General features: G+C 43.3%; 1 protein-coding gene across 2 annotated transcripts in view; it reads right to left on the bottom strand.

Moving 5' to 3' along the window:
* Positions 1-20,007, bottom strand: part of DOCK1 (dedicator of cytokinesis 1) — a 339,932-nt gene that overhangs the window by 15,892 nt on the left and 304,033 nt on the right. For both annotated transcript variants that reach the window (XM_075423918.1, XM_075423919.1), the window contains exons 45-49: positions 19,458-19,634; positions 17,902-17,985; positions 12,496-12,633; positions 8,832-8,977; positions 3,945-4,143 (exon numbers count right to left, since the gene is read on the bottom strand). In XM_075423918.1, coding sequence (XP_075280033.1) covers positions 3,945-4,143; positions 8,832-8,977; positions 12,496-12,633; positions 17,902-17,985; positions 19,458-19,634 — 744 coding nt within the window. The remainder of the gene's footprint in view (positions 1-3,944; positions 4,144-8,831; positions 8,978-12,495; positions 12,634-17,901; positions 17,986-19,457; positions 19,635-20,007) is intronic.

The following is a 20,007-nucleotide window of genomic DNA, read 5'->3' as shown; positions in this document are numbered from 1 at the left end:
CTGGCTTCAATGTTAGGTTTGCTATCAGCTCATCGAATCAAAGAACTAATAATGAGAATTTATGTTACAGAGGTTTATGTGATACTTAAAAGAAGATATAAATCTCTAGAAAACTATAAAGACATTACTGATCATCTTCTCCTACCAAAGTGCTTAATTTGTCTTCCGATAAGATCATGGTAGTACAAAATCTCTGTAATTAGGGCTTGGGTTTTGATCAGTCATTGAATTCATTACGAGTACAGTGAAATTTGGAAAAAAGCATTTAAGCCATACAACTAGGCAAAACAGCCTCTGAATGCTCCTTTTTAAAGAAAATGCAAAAGCTCCAGGAAATAATTCTGCGGTTTTATAATCTTCCCGCTTTCTTCCACAACGACCCATTTGACTGGAAAAAAAAGAAGTTCCTACAGAAGGAAGTCCATTGCAGCGATGGAACCACTTCATTAGACACCATCATCTTTGCACAGAGTAGCAGGAGCTCTGCAGAGACGGGAATGACCGCTGCCTGACACGCCTGCCGCGCCTCCCACTCGGTATTCTCTGTAAATTCGGTATCATGCTCGTAATTACGTTGCACAAACCAATTAGTAGTGAATAACCTAGGATCCAGAATAGGATGTATAAGGTTTTATATGTGTGTATATATATATATAAACATATATATGGTTATTGATGCATCCTTCCCTCCTGAAAGCAAGCCATTGGTAACTACCTATTTGTGGTGGGTGAAGAATAATTCAGAATACGAGTGCTGTCCGGCAATAGATAATTGTGTGCCAGCATGCGTGAGTGTGGGGTGAATATCTGAACCTGGACTTTCAAAACGCCAAGCGCCAGCCTGCTGTTTGCCAGGTACAACTGGCATGGGCTGGTTGTAAACTGAGATGACACCGGGAGGAACCAGAACTGACACGCACCGAACCCTCTTCTTAATAAACAGACATGAGGTAGAGCCAGAGTCAGCGATTAAGAGGCCGACCACACGCTGTGCTTCCGCACATCTGTTATTTTGACATATCCCACCGTCCAAATCCGTCACGGGCTCTCGTTTACTCCGTCTCAGCCATGATAATATTGAGTGCCATTTTTTCAGGCTGCTATGTATCCTTCGGCGTCACCTTAGACCGGCCTTCATCGCCCAGTCTTGCTCCTGAGAGCATCGTGTGAGATGTGGCCAACGTCGGCACATCGCGGGTCCGCCACGTCCTTGCTATCGCAGAAAGAAGCAGGAAGGGCTCGACCAATCTGGTGCCTACAAATCCAAGCTGGCTGTTACTCTTTCATCCCTTTTCCTGAAGGTGCTTCTAAATTGTCATCGTACTAAAGAGAAGCATGTCTTCTGCTGCAAAACTCCCACATATTTTAGGAGTCAGAACAAAGAATCTATTAGAAAATTCATCAAATAACTGAAATCTTCTAATTGAATTAGCGATGTTACAAGTGAATTCTAAAATTCTCAGCAGGAGGAATCCAGTAACTATAATACAAAGTCTAGTAACTAATAGTAGTTTATTACTAAAATCTCACTTCAAAAGCTCTTTAAATCTTTATTTTAATTTCCATTTCTATTCAAATCTGGATTCCAACTTCTTTGATAAAAATCCATCCTTAATTTTTCTCCCCTCCATTTCATCATCGTCTTTTTTTAAGCTAGCAAACTTTCCACTTCCAGGCTCCTAATGCAAGATAAATCAAAATGCCTTTTTCTTCATAAAACTCAGCAGTAACAGTGCTTTGGGAGCAATTTCAACTTAAAAAGGGAACTTGCACACAGTGCAGCCCACAAAAGTAGAACAACGGAGGAGCTGAATTCCTACCCATGAAAGATAACAATTTCCCTTTTATGTCATTAATAAGGGACATATATCTCCAGGGTGCAAAAATTTTAAGACAAGACAAATTTTATCTTTAAACCGCTTGACATTATCTGTACAAAATTCCTGAAGACAGCACTGGGAATTGGACAGTCACTCTTGTAAACCAGTCTCAAAAGTGCTTCCACTGATTCAGCTACCAGCGAAAATGAACCACACCAACATCAAGCATTAAAAATTGACTTGGTCATTTCTGAGCTCATCAAGTAGTTTGCAGATACTGAAAAGGCAGAGTTTTTCTCTCGCCAGTAAACTCCTTTTCATCTTATTGATCTGTGGATTTCAAGAAGCTCAAAGTCACTGTAAGTAACTAATTCTGACATTTAATTTCCTTCCCTCTCCATAACCAGGGGAAAATTAGTCATATCAGTCATCCAGAGAAAGCTCTTGACTGGGAATAGAGGAAAACCTGAGTCAAACCACGCTGGGCTTTGCTCATTTCTGTTCCTCAGATGACAGACGGGAATCTGCCTTGAAGGGTTACCATGTCCTCCTTTCTAGCCAGCGTTTGCATTTTCCCGGTCATAAGCAATCTTCTCCGCTGTCCGAGGCCTCTCAGAGATGACAGTGACCTTGCAGAGACGTCAACCAGCTCTCCAGCATCCTTGGACGCCTCTCCTCTGGTCTCATGCATTTGTGCAAGTCCAACCGACTGAGCTGCTCCAAAATACAATTTTATTGTTTCTGTGACTAACGCTCTTCTCCCACTAACTCTGACAGTCGGGCCGGGGATCGGGGAGACGCTGGTGCAAGCCTTGCCCTTGCAACGTTCAGGCTTCGTCAAAATACGACCGCTGAAATGTGCCTAACGCGTCCAGAGTTGAATGCATCGCACCAAAAAGATGAGACGTATGGAAATCTATGCAAAAGGTATCCGCTGTCTGAAAACACTCTCATGATGCTCACCTGACTGGTTTTGGCAGGAGGAATCTCCATTTAAAATAATCGATCCAAAATTTACTGAAGTCAGTGAGAAAACTCACTAGCTTCAAAGGAGATTGGGTGAAAAGCCCGGGATGAACAAATGGGGTTTTATCTGAGTTTTTGCCGAGCTAATACTGGGCCAAAGGCCACATCACACAAAACAACTCTGATCTTCCAAGATGTCAGAAGACTTGTCTGAGAGATTAGTTCATCTCTGGATGGAAAAGGAAGAGCAAATCCAGAAAACAGAGCAACTATGGCTGAACATCTAAGTACTATTCCACTACAAATACCAAACAGCAAGACTTAAGAGGATCTAGTCACCACAGGTCAGAGAGAAATCGTTTCAAAGTCCACTGTAAATGACACAGCCACCAACGAAACACTCCGCTGAGTTAAAAGTTGGCTCTACAAGTACTCGTGTAAATCCTTAAAAGAACATTACATTTATTTCTGGAGGGCAAGTTTTAAACTATTGGCCTCGAAGCAGGTGTCCAGGCAGAGATTTGGAGGTTACAGCTGGTTCACGCGCTCCCTGGTCCAGCTTAGAATGGTCCTGCTTTCAATTTCAGAGCTGAAACTTCTCAAGTTACCTAAGCCTTTAGGACAGTTTCAGTGAATTAAACATACGCCAAGAAAAGAGGGCTAAAGAGAGATATGCCCTGTCGTTAATATTCTTACACACAGCCACGAGTGGAACTGCCGACGATTTTCTGCTCAAAATCGCCGTTCAAGAATACGTAATTGCCATGCACGAAATGACCTTGCAACATTTCCCCCAAAAAGTGTCTCGCAGTAGCCAGCTGAAATATGAGAAAACCCATCACCATCTCTTAGGAACCATAAATTCAAAAGGCTGCTAAAATGGCAGCCTTTACTTTACATGGGCTACATCACCATTTTATCAAACGGTCATACATAGCTTTTGGTCAGATTTTCACACGAGATACCATGATTTTTTTACACTGTAAATAAAATTGGTATTGTTGATTCATTATTACATACATTAACATCGTAGCATATTGCCTTAGAGTTATTTTTGGTCTAAAAATAAAACTAAATCATAAAAATCCACATTTTTACTTAAAAAGAGAAAGAACACTGCTCAGAATTAGATAAAGCATTACTTGCTAATAAAATTACCGTTTCTGAAAGGATCACAGCTTCAGACTGCTGCAGAGAAATATCAGTAGATTTAAATTCTTTATCAAATATCTCCTGATGCTTGCTGTTCCTTTTCTCCTTCTTCTTTTCTTTCTTATCTTTATCTAGGTCATCCTTGTCCAATTTATCTTGAGACCTAGAATGCATCTTTTTTGGCAGGAGGGGCTCCAGCACAAACCTAAAGAAAATTGTGGTTGCTTAGATCAATAAAATACAATTTTCAAAACATCTCATTTTCATTTACATATTTCCCAAAGTCTCACTTGAGTTAACGATGCTTTGCTAATCCCGGAAAACTCATTAGAGAGAAAAGGAGGGGGCAGAAGGTCATAAGAATCATAATTGTCTTACAATAAAATTTACTGCAGAGCTGCTGAAGAACAGTACCGCATGTTTCCCTGCTCTGCAGTAAATTTACTGGATTACAGCTACACAAACTCCGGCGTTCCACTCTATGTGGTTTACATAGAAATGAGTTTCTAATTCCGCACTCCCACTATAAACCCCGGTGGAAATTGTACAGCGCATCGAAGAAACGTCACCCCTGCTTGCCCGACGCCCCGGAGCCAGTCCCTGTGCCTTAGGGATTGCTGCAAAAAACAGCCAAGTGCCCACGTTCCTCCTGGACAACTCTGGGTTTTCGGTGGAGGAAGAGGACATATTGATTCCCCAAAGCAGGAGTAACGTCTGAGATGTGGTTCTGCAGAGGTGCAGCGATTTTCTGTTGAACACGCACAAATCCCAACGCTTTCTAACCCTTGCAACCCACCCAAATCACAGCACCTTTCCACAGCAAAGCAAACGAGATCACCCTCCACGCAAGGGAAACACCTCGAACTTGCACGAAAGCACGAGGCACAGAGGTTCAGCCACAGAAACCAGCGCCATTCCTGTCCGTGGTAACGCCGCGTGTGCGTGCACGAGGATATCTCCACCCACACGAGTGTGCGCACGTACGCACTCACAGACCCACGCCTCTGCTCACCTACGGCGTGTCCTGGCGAGGGTGGGCTGAGCTTGGGGCCAAGCTCTTTTCAGTGGTGCCCAGCGACAGGACAAGGGGCAACGGGCACAAACTGAAGCAGAGGAACTTCCAGCTGAACATGAGGAAGAACTTCTTCCCTCTGAGGGTGACGGAGCCCTGGCCCAGGCTGCCCAGGGAGGCTGTGGAGTCTCCTTCTCTGGAGGTATTCCAGACCCGCCTGGACAAGGTCCTCTACAGCCTGCTCTGGGTGACCCTGCTTCGGCAGGGGGTTGGACTAGATGACCCACAGAGGTCCCTTCCAACCCCTGTCATTCTGTGATTCTGTGAGTTTATGCGTTCTGATCTTACAGATAAACTCCAGAGTGAAAAATCGGTCATACGACAACCAAGGGCAAGGGTCGTTCCCAAAGAGCAGATGTGTTTTCCCACCTGCAGTGCTCCAAGGGTGTGACTATAGGCAAGGCTGATACACTACTGCCATCAGCTCTGCAAGTTTTACAGTCCATGATTATTTTTTTTCTGGCTACAAAGGAAAAAAATCTTTAAGGGTTCAATGAACTTTTAAAGGAAAACTTCGTTTTTTTAAAGAGTTTTTATTTTGTAGGGAAAGCGCTATTCTAAGTAATATTGGAACTCCTTTTCACTAATTTTCACTCAGTAATTTAAAGGAACCTCTCTTATCTCACCTTTCGTTAATGAACAGTTTAAATAAAAGGTAAACAGATATTTTGCTCTTAACGAGCTAAAATATTCTTACCTAAAGTATTTCATAGTTTATTTTATATGAGAAAACAAACAAACTAGAAAATCATACCCTAGTCAAAATTACACTGGCGGATTTTAAGAGGATGTCTCTAATCATCACACTACAAAACTGAAACCAAACCAAAAATCCCCAAAGGAAGAAAACAGCTTAGTTTTTAACACTGGAGAAGTATCTACCACGCCGCAGTGACGCGTGCATGTACAGGACACAATCTGCTGTAAGATACTGGAGGATTCTTATTTCAGACAATTTGCAGAGAAGTCACCCTAGCCATCTCCACTAGCAGCAACATCCAAAATTATTATTTTTTTGTTGTTGTCCAAAGCACAGAAGGCCCTTCAGTTTTCAGCCTAAGTTAGCTCCTTTGGCAGGGAGATGTTCAGACCAGTCGCTGTGGCCACGGCCCCCGAGCCATCGCCCTCACAACCAAACCCAAAATCACACGTGGGCTGGGAGACAAAACTGCGAGCTTTTCTCATCCCATTTTACAGATGGGGGAAAAGGAGGGCTGTGACTTGCCCGGGGCCACAAAGCCATCAGTGACACAGCCCAGACCAGACGACAGCTCTCCTGACACCGTGCTTGGGCCACCTGAATTGGGTATTTTAGCTGCTTCTGCCGGGCTCTGCAGGGCTGGAGGGCAGCGATGGCCGCCTCGCAGGCTGGCTGCAAGTTTACAAGAAGAATTGCCATCCTTCAGACAATGATTAATTGCCTCCCTTCCAGGCATTACTATTATTAGTACTATTAATTATTTGTATGCAATGTATCAGTGACAAACGGGGCTAGCACGCCCTGCTCCTGCCTGAAGTACATTAGGACTTGCAACAGCTGGCAAGTCAGACGGGCACACTGGGACTTCCCCGCGTCCAACCACCGCTTGTAAGCGCTCAGATTTGTACTTCTACACCCCGTTCTAAGCAGTGAATAAACCCAAGGTCCTTCTTTAAAGTCAGAGTTTTATTTATACATAGAGTTGGGAGTTGTAAAACACATACTATGTCAATGCCTGCTTTGAGTTTTTACTGTTTAAAAGCTCCAAAGCAGCTGAAGCTGGAGCTGGCAGAAAATATAAGGTGGGTGATCTGGGCAAGACAGTCTGCCAGCTCCATTTTGAATTGTTTTTTTTAGCTTCAGCTCTAATCTCAGAATTAATGTATGAAAAAGGGGGAAATGGAAAGCAGGAGAGGACAACTGACCACAAAACCAATCAACTATGGTAGGTACGTGGGTGACCTTCTTCCATGTAAGTAGTGACAAGCCACCCACGTGATCATCACAGTCATTTGCATTTTTGAGGTCTTCCATTGTGTTATTCAGATCACAGAATCACAGCATGGTCAGGGCTGGAAGGGACCTCTGTGGGTCACCCAGTCCAACCCCCTGCTGAAGCAGGGTCACCCAGAGCAGGCTGCACAGGACCACGTCCAGGCGGGTCTTGAATGTCTCCAGAGAAGGATCTGAGGATTTTTCTTCCCCTGCTCCACTGATCAAGCAAATGAGTATTTTTTTAAGGTCTTCTCAGTGATGAGAGTTGTTCATTGTCTTTTCCTCACATGCCTTACAGCTGTGCTGCTCCGGGCTCAGAGCAGGAGTGAAGCTGCACCGTTTTTTTAATACACATATCGAGTGCACTCATGAGATCCTCCTAACTACTAAGTGACACCTGCCACAACAAAGCTGGGATGCAGATGCAAAAATTAAGAAAACAGCATCCAATGGAGAAAGAAAAATACATATAATGATTTTGAAGGGGAAAAGAGAAAGAGGCGGGTGGAGAAGAATCAGTATTTTTCTTCCGAGATAAAATAAAGCTGCCCACTGACCTGGGATGGCAGCGAGCCCCAAGGTCCAGCAAGACAACTTTTGTGAATTCGTCAAAACGCCTGATCGTCTCCGCTGTCCTACATTTCTCTCCATGTGACTCACCGTGTGCACGTTACAGAGGGTAACGTAACGAGGGCTCTGTTGGCAGTTCCTCCCGATGGGTGCATAAACTGTTTGCAATCAAGGTAAGCATCGTGTTGGTCCTTACGAGCTGTATTTAATTTTACTTGATGCTTTTACTCTCTAGTCAGGCAGTAACTCCCTCTGAAGGTGCACAAGGGACACAAACATTTCTAGTGCATCTCTAAGTTAGCAGCCCTGTAGGAGGAGGCTTTTAAAAAACTGCTGCTTTGGTCAAATATTGAGTTTCTGGATTATGGGAATGCCTGGGGGGAGGAAGAGGGGAAAGGGACTTCTGAGGCTGCATGGAAACCCCAGAAAGAAAACAGATTATTTCCTTCTTTTGAGGGATGCGACTGTGAGACAGGGCTTATCAACAGAATTCCCAGTTCTCATGTGAAATATCTTGATAAGTCATGAAGTACAATCTTGCCATGAGCAGCTTTTCCTCCGGCAGCAAAAGTGAGCAGGAATGACTGAGCAGTTGCTAATCCCCTCCTTCTCCCAGGCTCCACCTGCTAACCACAACAGGGCTGGATGAACGCGTCTCATCACCGACCCTGCACAAGATCACTTCTCAACTCTTCCACCTGCAGTATTTTACAAGGGGATAATTTATCTCCCGTCGGTTTGAGGGGGTGGGGTGGTGTTTGAACGCTTAAGGGGTTTTGATTAACTTTATTTTAAAGAGGACCCTGAAGAGCATTATATTTATCTTGCTTAAAAAAACCCACAAGGAATATATCTTGAGCTAAATGTCTATAAATATTAGGCTGTCACTTAAAAGCGCCATCTCCACCCCACACAAGGTACTCACGCCGTTGTGTCCCAGTAATGTTTCTGGGGTATTATTACCATAGAATCATTAAGTTTGGAAAAGACCTCTAAGATCCTGAAGTCCAACCACCAACCCAACACCACCATGCCTGCTAAACCACGTCCTGAAGTGCCACGAACCAAATCCGGAACAAAATACACTGGGAAAAGACCCAACCAAAAAACCCCACAGCTCCTGATGAGATCAAACAGGAGTCAGTGGGATCGGAAGGAGCAACACCGTGAGAGCACAGAGATCTGGAGCGGGGGACGGCAATCCTCAAACCCCATCGATTCGCCCGCCAAACTGTGCTTTGTGGAGCTAAGCCCTGAATGACCATTTCTCACGCACCCGTCGGAGCCAGGCCGAGAAGGCGCGCTGTCCGAGGAGATGGAAGACACCGACGCCACGGAGAGGGGTCTTGAAGACGACGGCATCGTGAAGGATCTCACCATAGACCGTGGCCGACTGCCTCGTCTATCATCCAGACTTGAAAGCTGCAATAAAGAAATATAAGATCTTACTTCTTAAATCACAGTGTAGCTGACGTCTGGCTACCAAAAGCAGTGTGGAAAGGTTTGACGGTTTTTCAGCCACGTAGAGTTTTGTATTATTTAATTATACACTGTGTTTGACAACAAAGAAACAAATTCTGAAGAAAATCCATTTAAAGGACTAGGAAGAAATATTTAGGTCCTCATAGGCATATGTATAATTTTAAACATACTCCAGTAGTTCATTTGTTTCAATGGTATTTATGTGCTTTTTTACACCTGGACTTTAAAAAGGAGCTTTCTACAAATAATTTTTTATTTTTAATCCATCTCTGCAGCTGAAATGACTGCCCTGTCAGTATATTCAAATGCAACAGTTTTATTTTTTTTGAAGAAAAAAAAAACCCACTAAGAAGAACTTTATGTCAAGTGAGCCAATCTAGGATAAGAAGAAGATATATCAAAGTTTTTTTTTTGTTTCAGACAATCTCAGAGTTCTGAATATTTATACAAGCTTTGTTAGTCATTAATAACTCATATATGCATAAAATAATTGAACTCTTTCAGTCAACAAGTAAGAATCTCATGCTGTTTAATTACAGGTATATTTTCCACCCTGTCAACTACAGGTAAATTGGCCTTGTACAAGGAAGACAGAAGCGATAAAACTCCATCAATCCTGACAATTCTTACTGGTGGGTAGAGTGAAATTATAAAGATAACACCACCTGCGTACGACTTTCCAGTCATCTCCTTGATGATGGAAATGTATATTATTGAAGTGACTGACATGCAAGTATCATTAATGTCAATTATTCCTGTTCTCCTTGGGAATAAATTACTATTTGAACTTTTCCTAAATATATTAGCAAGATGGGATCTGAAGGACTACAAACAGAACACCACTGAGAAAGCTACCACAGAGGCTGGCACATTCCACATAAGATCTCAGTGTCCCGATTAAAAAAAAATGTCATCGCTACAGACAAAAGTGAAAATTAATCTCTGAAGGAAGACCTGCCACAAAGTACAACCAGATACCTCACTGGCATGTACTATTCCACTTTGGTCTGGGGCATGCCGCATCGCTTGGCACGTGTTTGCTGCCCCGCCTGCGGCAGCATCCTTCTGGCTGCCTCCTTAGCCAGGATGCTCTGCACCTCAGGCAGCAGAAAGCTGAAGCTCTCTCCCTCACCCTATCCACTCTTCAGAAGAAATACCTGTGGGGCTTCCCAGAGATAATTGGGAACCAAATTCACACCTCGTTTACACAGGCGTGACTGGCGTCACATCATAAGGTGTGGCATGCACCCATTAGTGACCACAGCTGGTACTGGATGAAGAAGGTGCTGGTTTAGGGCTGCTCAGGCACATCTAGGTTGCTTCACTCTTTTCAGAATCAGTTTAGTGATTGCTGCTCATTTAGGGGCTTGTAATTACAACTTGTAATTGTTACCACTTCCCCACCCCCTCATTTTTCAATCTTTTGTTTCTTAACTTCTGAAGGACCAGATTGTGATGGAGCTCCCACCTGATATTCTCGCCTTGGAGGGAGGAAGGGCATGAAGAGGGCACCACTTCCTCTGCGATCTCTCTGTGTGGTTGTGCTTTAGACACCGAGTTTTCAGGTACAAAGTAAAAACCATTACTGCAGATGTTTTTAGCCTCATGGCTGTAGACATAACGTTCAAAACCTGAGCCCACGAAGTAACATCTGCCTCAATACACACGCTCATTGATGCAGCACCTCCAAAAACCATGACCCAACCCCAACCGGGGCAACCATACCATTTGGGATTTTCACAAGGAAGCCACCGCTCCCTGGTGGGGAAGCCCCTGCCATTCCAAACCATGTCCTTCGCCTGCTGGGACCTGCTAACGGGCTCTCTTGTTAAAAGGCAATTACTGGGATTACATGCAAGCTCCTTATCTGCTTCCAGGGTGCTGGGCAAAGCCAGGGATGGAGACGCGACGGCACTCCAAAGTGTGGGCTGGTCAGCTGGTTTTCCTGCGCCACGGCCCAGTAATTAATGGTCCGCTGGTGATTTCCTCTGCTTTTAGATGGCTTTTGCTAACAGAAGGTGGATCTGTGCAATCTTATGAATAAGTCACTGCTTTTCGAGATGGTTTGGTTTAAATACCAGTCCTTTCTGTGGGAAATGGTTTCTGGTATAGGATACTCACCAGTTCAACTTGGGGACAATGCGTATAGTCCTGAACCGTACCACACTGTTTGCTCTTTTGGAGATAAATTGTGTGTTGCTGTAGGCCACATGTAACATTTTCTCTAAAAACCGGCTGTGTGCTGTAGCTTGAAGCCTAACTACACACGGCGAACCAAAACGAACATGGCAACTCAACAGCGAGTAGGTCTGACGATTCCAAGTCCAGCTGAAGACTTCTGCAGAAAAGGGGAAGGGACCCCAGAGCCTCCTGGCCCTTCCACCGTGCCGAGGACAGGCTGCTGCTGGCAGGAGGGAGCTGACTGCGCGCCAGCTCACCTTGGCACCGCACGCACAGCACGCGGGCTGCCTCTGTGTTAGAGGACACATCGGTCTCTTCTGACAAGCATCCGTGCTTTATCTGCTGGAGCAGTCAGAAGATATGCACTGCACATGCAAGTTTCACGTCCCGCTGGCATCTCACAAATAAATCCCCAAAATTATAACGCGTTTACAACGGCGCTGTCAGGATTACAGCTAGACTGAGATAAAACTCGCCCTGGTGGCCTCCAACACATTATTAGGACATCAGCTCCGCGTAGTCAGCCCTAGAGCAACTCGAAACACTTGCATCTCAGGTTTTTAGATTGCTTTAAAAACTGATTCATATAATAGCACCCAACGCGCATGGATTTTGTCAATTATATTCCCAGTTACGAAGCTGTATGCTGACTTTTGGCCTTCCTCCCCAATGGGCAACACTCCAATTAGAAGCAGAAGAAAACCCCACTGGAAACGCCACCAAATTCTGGGCTGTGCCTTAAAGACGAAGCAGCAACTGAAAAGAGCTGGTTGGAATGACAGAAGCATGAACTCCAGCACTACCAAATCTCATTAAGCAGCAGCTATCTATCGCCTGCCTACATTCCGGGTGCTGGAATCCGAGCTGCCGAGCACAGCCCTCACTTCCAAGAGGAACTACACCTACGGAAAGGTGACATTCCGTTCTAGAAGAATGACGCTACAGTGCCCTTGGTGGCAATTTTTTTAAAAAAACCCAATTCCTTAAAAATGGAATATTGAAGAATTATCTTGACTTTCAAGGAACAGACTCGGGAGATTTAAAAATTGTTCCCGTGCTAGAAAATGGAATTACCAAGGCTTTCTGAACATCTCTTACAGCATCTGCTCATTATTTAACGATTTATCTACTGGCTTCAAGTGATGGCCACTGAGAACAACCAGGCAAAGCCGCATCAACACTGCCTCTTTCAGCCCTGAGAACTGTAATACCGAAACACAAAGCTGCACATAAGTTACAGAAAATCCACATGATTGGGAAGTTAGGAGGTGACTTACGACAGCTCGGACCCCGTACTGTTTCTCCACTTTGTCTTTCAGCTGCCTGAAGCAAGCCTCCATCCGCTCGTGGAAGGGCCGCAGTGCCTCTGTCACCTTCTCCCCGTGAATCCGGATGCCTTCCGCCAGGAACGGGATCTGAAAAACCGAGTTACGCTGCTTCAGTCTGCCCAGTCCGTCCTCAGCGAGGGTCAGGGCAAGACTCCCACGTGTGGTGCAAGAGGAGTGAAAGCTCTCATGGAATTATTACTATTATTATTATTATTATTAAAATTATTATCATCACCATCACCCATTGTATATGAAGCACAAACAGTAAAAAAGGATCCAAAGATCTGTTACAGAATCACAGAAAGGTCGGGGTTGGCAGGGCCCTCTGTGGGTCACCCAGCCCAACCCCCTGCCCAAGCAGGGTCACCCAGAGCAGGGTACACCGGACCTTGTCCAGGCGGGTCTGGAGTATCTCCAGAGAGATATTCAAAATCGTATTACATGTGATTTCCTTTTTCCTCTGTGAACCAAAGTCCTTTAAAATTAATACGCCCATAGTTCTGCCCGGTAATCCTATACTGGAGGCACAGCTGACTTCACCAGACAGCACAAATATTCCTGTGACCTTCTACTCACAGGCCCCCCCCATGCTGTACTTCAAAATGGCAAACCCATGAACGATGACCCTCACACCGGGTTCTCAGTATCAGCTCTTTCCCAGGTTCACTAGCATAAAACCTTGAAGAATAAAACACTTGTATGTTTTCTTTAATAAATGTTATGTCTAGAACTGCAAATGAGTTACATCCTCAGACATCTATATATTGCAGAGCAATATTTACTAATAAATCATATAGTTTTATACACTACACGTTTCTCCTTAGAAAACTTATTTTATTTTCTTTGGGAACAAAACAGAAGAGAAAAAAATTAAATTAATTCTCTTTTGTAACTGAAAATAATCATTTATCTTCAAGGCTGCTGTCACAAAATATCCCTGCCAACACAGGATTATATAATTAGTTCATAGTGTGGAGGTGTACCTGACCTTTTAAAATGTTTTAAGAGAGACATTTTCATTCCCACAGCTATCCAGACACACTATTAGAGTTTTCTACCTCCAGCTTAGGAAAAATATTTCCTCTTCCAGGTCTGCTGCAGCCCACGCAGTGCTCTGATTCTAAGATATTCTCTGCAGCAATCAAGATAAGAGGCTTCTTCTTAATAATTCATAATTAAATCATAATACTGATTAAAACCATCTTTTTCTAATAAGACTGATCAGCAATCGGAATGAGTAGCTTTATTAGTAAGGAGAATAATAAATACATAGATAAATTACAGATGAACAAACTCAAGAAATCTTATCAGGGCAATTCTCTGCGATTTGGCACTACTGAAATGGACACAGTTTCTTCTCCTAAAAGACTACAAAGAGAAGTAAGAATAATGACAAAGCTTTTTACTGTAGCCACTTCTATTTATAGCCGTATGGATTTGTACTCTACAAAAATGTAACATGAAAATCACAAAATTTCCCTGCTCTGATTAAATAAATGAATTTCCAAAATTTTGTAATTATCAAGCCACACTGTGACGCTCCTGTTTTGCAGGCATAAGTGGTCACTTGGCTCGTTTATTTAAAAGAACCTGCTGACTTCTGAAATGCATTGTTTAAAAAAAATCAAAGTACCAAGATGAAGTACATGTGGGGTCTGAAGCTCCAGGTCTGCGGTGATTTTTACAAGCAGAAAACGCATGAATGAGCCTGTCCTACGGAGCAGCCATCTCCAATTTAGAAAATCAAGCAATATAAAGTAAATTATATTTTGGAGGGAAATGTCCCAGTCAGGAAAAAAAATGTAGGTGCTTCCTTCTGCACAAGAAACTGAAGGCACTAAGGAGGGTTTCACTGTTGGTACACACCAGAGGTATACACCAGGTGTATGCAGCCAGCCTTCCAGAGCTTCTGGCGCTTGGAGAAGCAAAATAAGAGGAGGGTTGGTGACAAGGTCTGCTGGAGTGAACGTGGGTTGGGCTGGGAGAACGTCAGCACCTGAAGGCTGGTGGCCTCCTGGCACAGGAACTGGTGAGTCAAAAGATCAGGAAACAGGCAAGACGAGGCACCAACTACAAGGGAATGAAAGATGACCAGAAGAAGAAAGAAGAAGGTAGAATAGGAAGGAATAAGAAGAAAGAAAAGAAGAAAAAGAAGAAAGAAGAAGGAAGAAGAACAAGGAAGAAGAAGGAGAACAAAAAGAAAAAGAAAAATAGTAAGAAAAAGAAGAAACAGAAAAAGAAAAAAGAAAAAGAAAAAGAAAAAGAGAAAAAGAAAAAGAGAAAAAGAAAAAGAGAAAAAGAGACAAAGAAAAAGAGAAAAAAAGAAAAGAAAAAAAAAAGAAAAAGGGCTTTTTTTTCCTTAAGGGAAGCTGAATTCAACAAACCTCTCATGGCTTTACTACAGAACTGCAAGGTCTCCGAGTCGGGATATTTGGTCTCCCTGTCCAAGACCTTTAAAAATCCTTTAAACCTTTATCAGTTACATAAAGTACCTTCAGACTGGTTTACCATTTCTGCTTCGCCTTGTTCTACTGACTTCAAAATTCTTCCTACCTCTCCTTTCCAGGCACTGACACAGGGAAATCCGGTGATGAGGAATTTTAAATCTAGTTGCATCTTTGTAGGATGCGGAGAATAAAGGCGGAATTCTGCCACGTCCACGCTCCTGCCAGTTCAGCTGGCTCTGGAGCAACAGGTGGGTTTGCTTACGGGTCTATTGCAAAAGGTCCTACAGGGTGCTCCCACCCTTGGAGAGGTGAATCAAAAAGCAAAGGTCATGGAAGTAGCTGAGCTAGAAACGAATGAGCTGAATGAGAAAGGAAACCAGCTCAAGATAGCACTTGTTCCAAAACTCTAATCCTTGTTGATTTTAAAAATTTACAGTCCACTGCAACTTTAAATTAAAATTATTCCCTGATTTTTTCTTTCTTTTTTTTAAAAAAAATAAATCTTGATCTGCTTGGCTGAAAAGAATGAAAAAGCTACACACATTTGAATTATTAAAATTAATATAAAATCTTACATCTTAAAAGGAAATATTTCATAATAATGGTCTCATAAAATATGATCGTAAAAACTTGGTTTTGTAGGCTAGAATTCTTTCAGCTATGCAGAAGTAGCACGAGACTTTTATGTGACAAATTAGTTTTGGTATGCTGTAAATACATTAGCTAAACGCAGAGTGATGAGTGTCATCAATCATTCATTTCATCACCATCATTTCAATCAATCACTTCATTATCTTCATGCTAAAATAAAAGTTCAGCTTGAAATGATGTAGTTGCATGGAAAGATTTTTTCTAAGTTGAAAAAGCACGAAGATGGATAAAAATGGACATTGCTTTACTAACAATACTTGTCTGAAACCAAAAAAGACAGAAAAACCCCACATAATTACAGTTCATAGGAATTGTAAAAGGCCAACGTCCAGAGGAACATGAATTCCAACGCACAACAGAGACAAAGGGAAGGTAGGGGGATAGAAAAAAATGAAATTTAACAAGTCAGCTGATAATCTGATTGTCAGGCTACAATTTCATCTATCCAGATTGATTTCTACAGCAGAAAGAAAACCTCTGCGTGATTACAAAACTCCAAGCCCCGCATTATTGAAAAATGAAAATTCCTTTTTGCTTTCAATCACTGCCAAGCCCGCGATGAATCCCGACCGCCGCCTCACCGCGCCAAGTTCCCGTCACAACTCCCTCTCCCGCCGGCCGCCAGCCTCCGGCCGGCAGCGCCCACCCCGCTCCCAGCCACGCGGGCTGCCCGGGCCCCCGGAACGGACACCCCGGAGAGGGGCTTCAAGCCTTGGGATCCGCTGAGCGCGTCTGAAACACCTCGGGTAAAAGAAAATTCTCAGACAGAAAAAGAATTTGTGATCCCTTTTCTCTAGTCTTCTGGTTCCTATCGCCTTGGAACTACAATCCTGAAGGGAAATCATGTATTTAAAACCACTGAATAATTAAAATACAATGTGATTAGCTGCCATACATATTTTTCAATAGTAATATTATTTTAATACACACATGTCACCAAAGCGCATCTTTGCTGAGGAAAAGGGTGTTTGCAATTCATCTGAAGTATCGCTATCAGAGGCAAAGACAGAGAGCCGACATGAAGTCAGTCTTCTGGGATCAAATTATTCTCCTCTATAAAACGTAAAGCTCCTAAAATCTAATCTTCTGTAAAAGCTCACAAGAAAATAAAGAAATAAATTCATAATTTTTTTTTCAGGCCAAAAGAGTTTTTATACTGTGATAGTTTTATGGTCTTCAAAGGATTTTTTTTTTTAAATTCTGTAACTTTGGTTCCACTACCTCTCAGACTGACACCTATGGAAATGTAAATTATTCCCTTTATTATCAAGACAAAATTGAATACAAAAAGAAAATGATGCACTTTCTTCTTCATGGAGAAAAACATTTCTAGTCCTTCTGGTATTTTTTTAGTCATCATAAAATTATCTTGGGACCACTGAAAAATGTCCAGTATATGGCTATGGAAGAAATTTGGAGTTGTTTCTTGTTAGCCCTGAAAAATATTCTTTGGTACGCGTAAACACAGTTCTTCAGCAAGAGGGGGTTCCTGCTTTGTCTGAGGCACCGGGCTGGGAAACCGGGATCCATTCCTGGCTCAGGAAACACCACCCACGGGATCTTACATTGAAATGATTTCTGCTCTAACATGGCAACATGAAAATAGCAGGTAATTTTATGCTTTATGATTCAATAATGTTTTTGTACCATGTTCAGTTCTACAGCAAATGAAGCAAAGGTTTAACAATGATGAATTTACTAAATATTGTGCATGCAAGTTAATTTTTGCAACTCTCACATTTTATATTCTGCAGTCTCAGTCTACCTAGGAAGTTTAGTAAATGGAAAATACGTTGTTTGGAGAAAGCAGTGAGTATGTGAGGAAATACTGTCCCGGTTCGTGGAAGCAGGAGGAGGGATTCAGGGTTCAGCATTTCATTGCATTGTCCAAGAAGGATTTCTGAATCCAGCTTTAGAAAATTAAAATGTGAAACTAAAATGCCAGTAAGACTAACCAGCATGTTTAAAAACCTTTTCTCATTTGATACAGATGAGATATTTTCACTGTACTACAGTCACAAAAAAAAAAAAAAGAAAGAAAAAAGAGGCTGATCATGTTTATTCCTTGTGGGTTATCAAATGACAAACGATGTCAGATTTGAAAAGATGAACTTTAGCTCAAGTTCCAGGACAGTTTTAAATGCCAAAGAAGCGTACACAGGGCAAATAGTTTAATGTCTGAACTGTCTCAAACGTGACACTAAACTGTCTTTGTACGAGCGCTGGCCCCAACCAACCTGGCTTCAAATTTCTTTACCTGCCAAGCGATCAGATCCTTTAGTTTTTCGATCTTGTCATGATCTTCTGGATGCTCGTGCATGTATCGTTCAGTAAAAAAAGCCTAGTCAAGAGAGAGAAACGAGCAGTTATTTCAGAAAATGAATCAAAATCTACTACGGAAAAATCACCTCTAGCAAAGATCAACGAGTCAACCCCAAAGTTCTGTAAAATAGTAGCGATAGCTACAGACACAAAGGGAAAATCGAGGAAAGAGACACAGGACTTCACAAGATGAAGACATCAGGCTTTCGTGAGCAGCAAAGGGGGCAGATGAGCAGATGGTGATCAAGGGCCAAACCTCACGGGCAACCCTGCAGAGGACTTCTGCTTGGCACATCTCCCAAATCTCTAGCAGTTCCCAGGGCGTAACAAATGTTGGTGGACGGAACGGGTGAGAGTGCCAGGAGGACACGAACGGATGGATACAGCGACGCGTCAGCATATACCGTCTCCATTTACATTACAAAATACATAATTGCTTGTGTACGCTAGCTTAATAGGATTATTATTCACAACATAAATAACAGATACCGCGTTTATAGCTTTCTGATGTTAATATCTTATCCCACGTAACTTTAAAAGTGAATGTTGTAAATGTGCAGTGAAGATTATTTAGACATATTATATGCTTATAAATATCTGCAGGGTGGGTGTCAGGAGGATGGGGCCAGACTCTTTTCAGTGGTGCCCAGCGACAGGACAAGGGACAACGGGCACAAACCGAAGCAGAGGAAGCTCCAGCTGAACAGGAGGAAGAACTTCTTCCCTCTGAGGGTGACGGAGCCCTGGCCCAGGCTGCCCAGGGAGGCTGTGGAGTCTCCTTCTCTGGAGATATTCCAGACCCGCCTGGATGCGGTGCTGTGCAGCCTGCTGTGGGTGACCCTGCTTGGGCAGGGGGTTGGGCTGGGTGACCCACAGAGGTCCCTGCCAACAGCGAACATTGTGTGATTCTGTGATATTTGCAACCACCTGGTATCTCAGAAGTCTCGGTCGTTTGAATAATCCTTTAAAAACTCCTGCATTTGCAAGCAAAGGAGACAACAGCAATGGGTTACTTTGGTCACTGACACTCCAATGCCCCAGCATATGGGAGCACATGGTGGAAATGTCACCAGTCTCGGTGCCTAACTCCAGTGAGCAACTGTCCGCCACGTCCTTACCGAAGTCCGCTTGCTGCTGAACATACCAAGTTTCACTTCCAATGCAGAATGGCAAAAACGTATCCACAAATCACAGAATCACAGCACGGTCGGTGTTGGAAGGGACCTCCAGAGACCATCTAGCCCAACCCCGCTGCCGAAGCAGGGTCACCTACAGCAGGCTGCACAGGACCACGTCCAGGCGGGGTCTGAGTATCTCCAAACACAAGACATGACGAAAGGCAAGTTCTAAGCAGCATTCCACAAAGCACGTAGGAGACCCCACTCACGTAGTGTCTACGTACAAGCACACACACACACACGTCCTCCAGCATTCCCACCAAGTCCAGGCTCGAGAGGCGAAGCGCTGCAGGACGGGCAATGTTGACGTTACCTTCTCATAGTTTGCGAACCCTCCCATGACCGCAGGATCCACAATGCCGTTCAGCAGCATCGAGAGAGGATTAATGGGCAGATTTGGATCATTTAAATGCTGTTGAACCATATTGTTGATCTTATCATTTGTCAGCTGCATGGTTTCTATGGCATTTTCCAGCGGACTAATTTCAACCTAAAATAAGAACAAACGGAGGTTTTAACGAAGGAGCAGAGCTTTTAACCTGCCACAGAACTGGCTGTCCACCCAACCACCACAACTGGAAACATTTCAGGAATTCCAGAACAAAAGGTATTTTAACCAATAATTAACAGAAAGGGTGGTTTCAGGCACGTAAATGTTTGGTATCTACGTAGTGCCGTAATTGATACGATAATCAATACCAGTGGAGGGAATTAACACATTTCACTGCTGAGGACGGATCAGATCTCAGCACAACGCTCAGAAAGGCTCTGAGAGGATCACGTGAGGTTTGGGAGGATTACGGAGAACAGCAGAGATCACGAGTTGGTAGGTTTGAGCAGTACAAAGATGATCCAGCTCAGTG

The sequence above is a fragment of the Opisthocomus hoazin genome, chromosome 6, assembly GCF_030867145.1.
Source record: "Opisthocomus hoazin isolate bOpiHoa1 chromosome 6, bOpiHoa1.hap1, whole genome shotgun sequence".
Taxonomy (NCBI): Eukaryota; Metazoa; Chordata; class Aves; order Opisthocomiformes; family Opisthocomidae; genus Opisthocomus; species Opisthocomus hoazin.
Note: the sequence above shows the minus strand (reverse complement) of the source record. Positions and strands in the feature narration are given on the sequence as shown.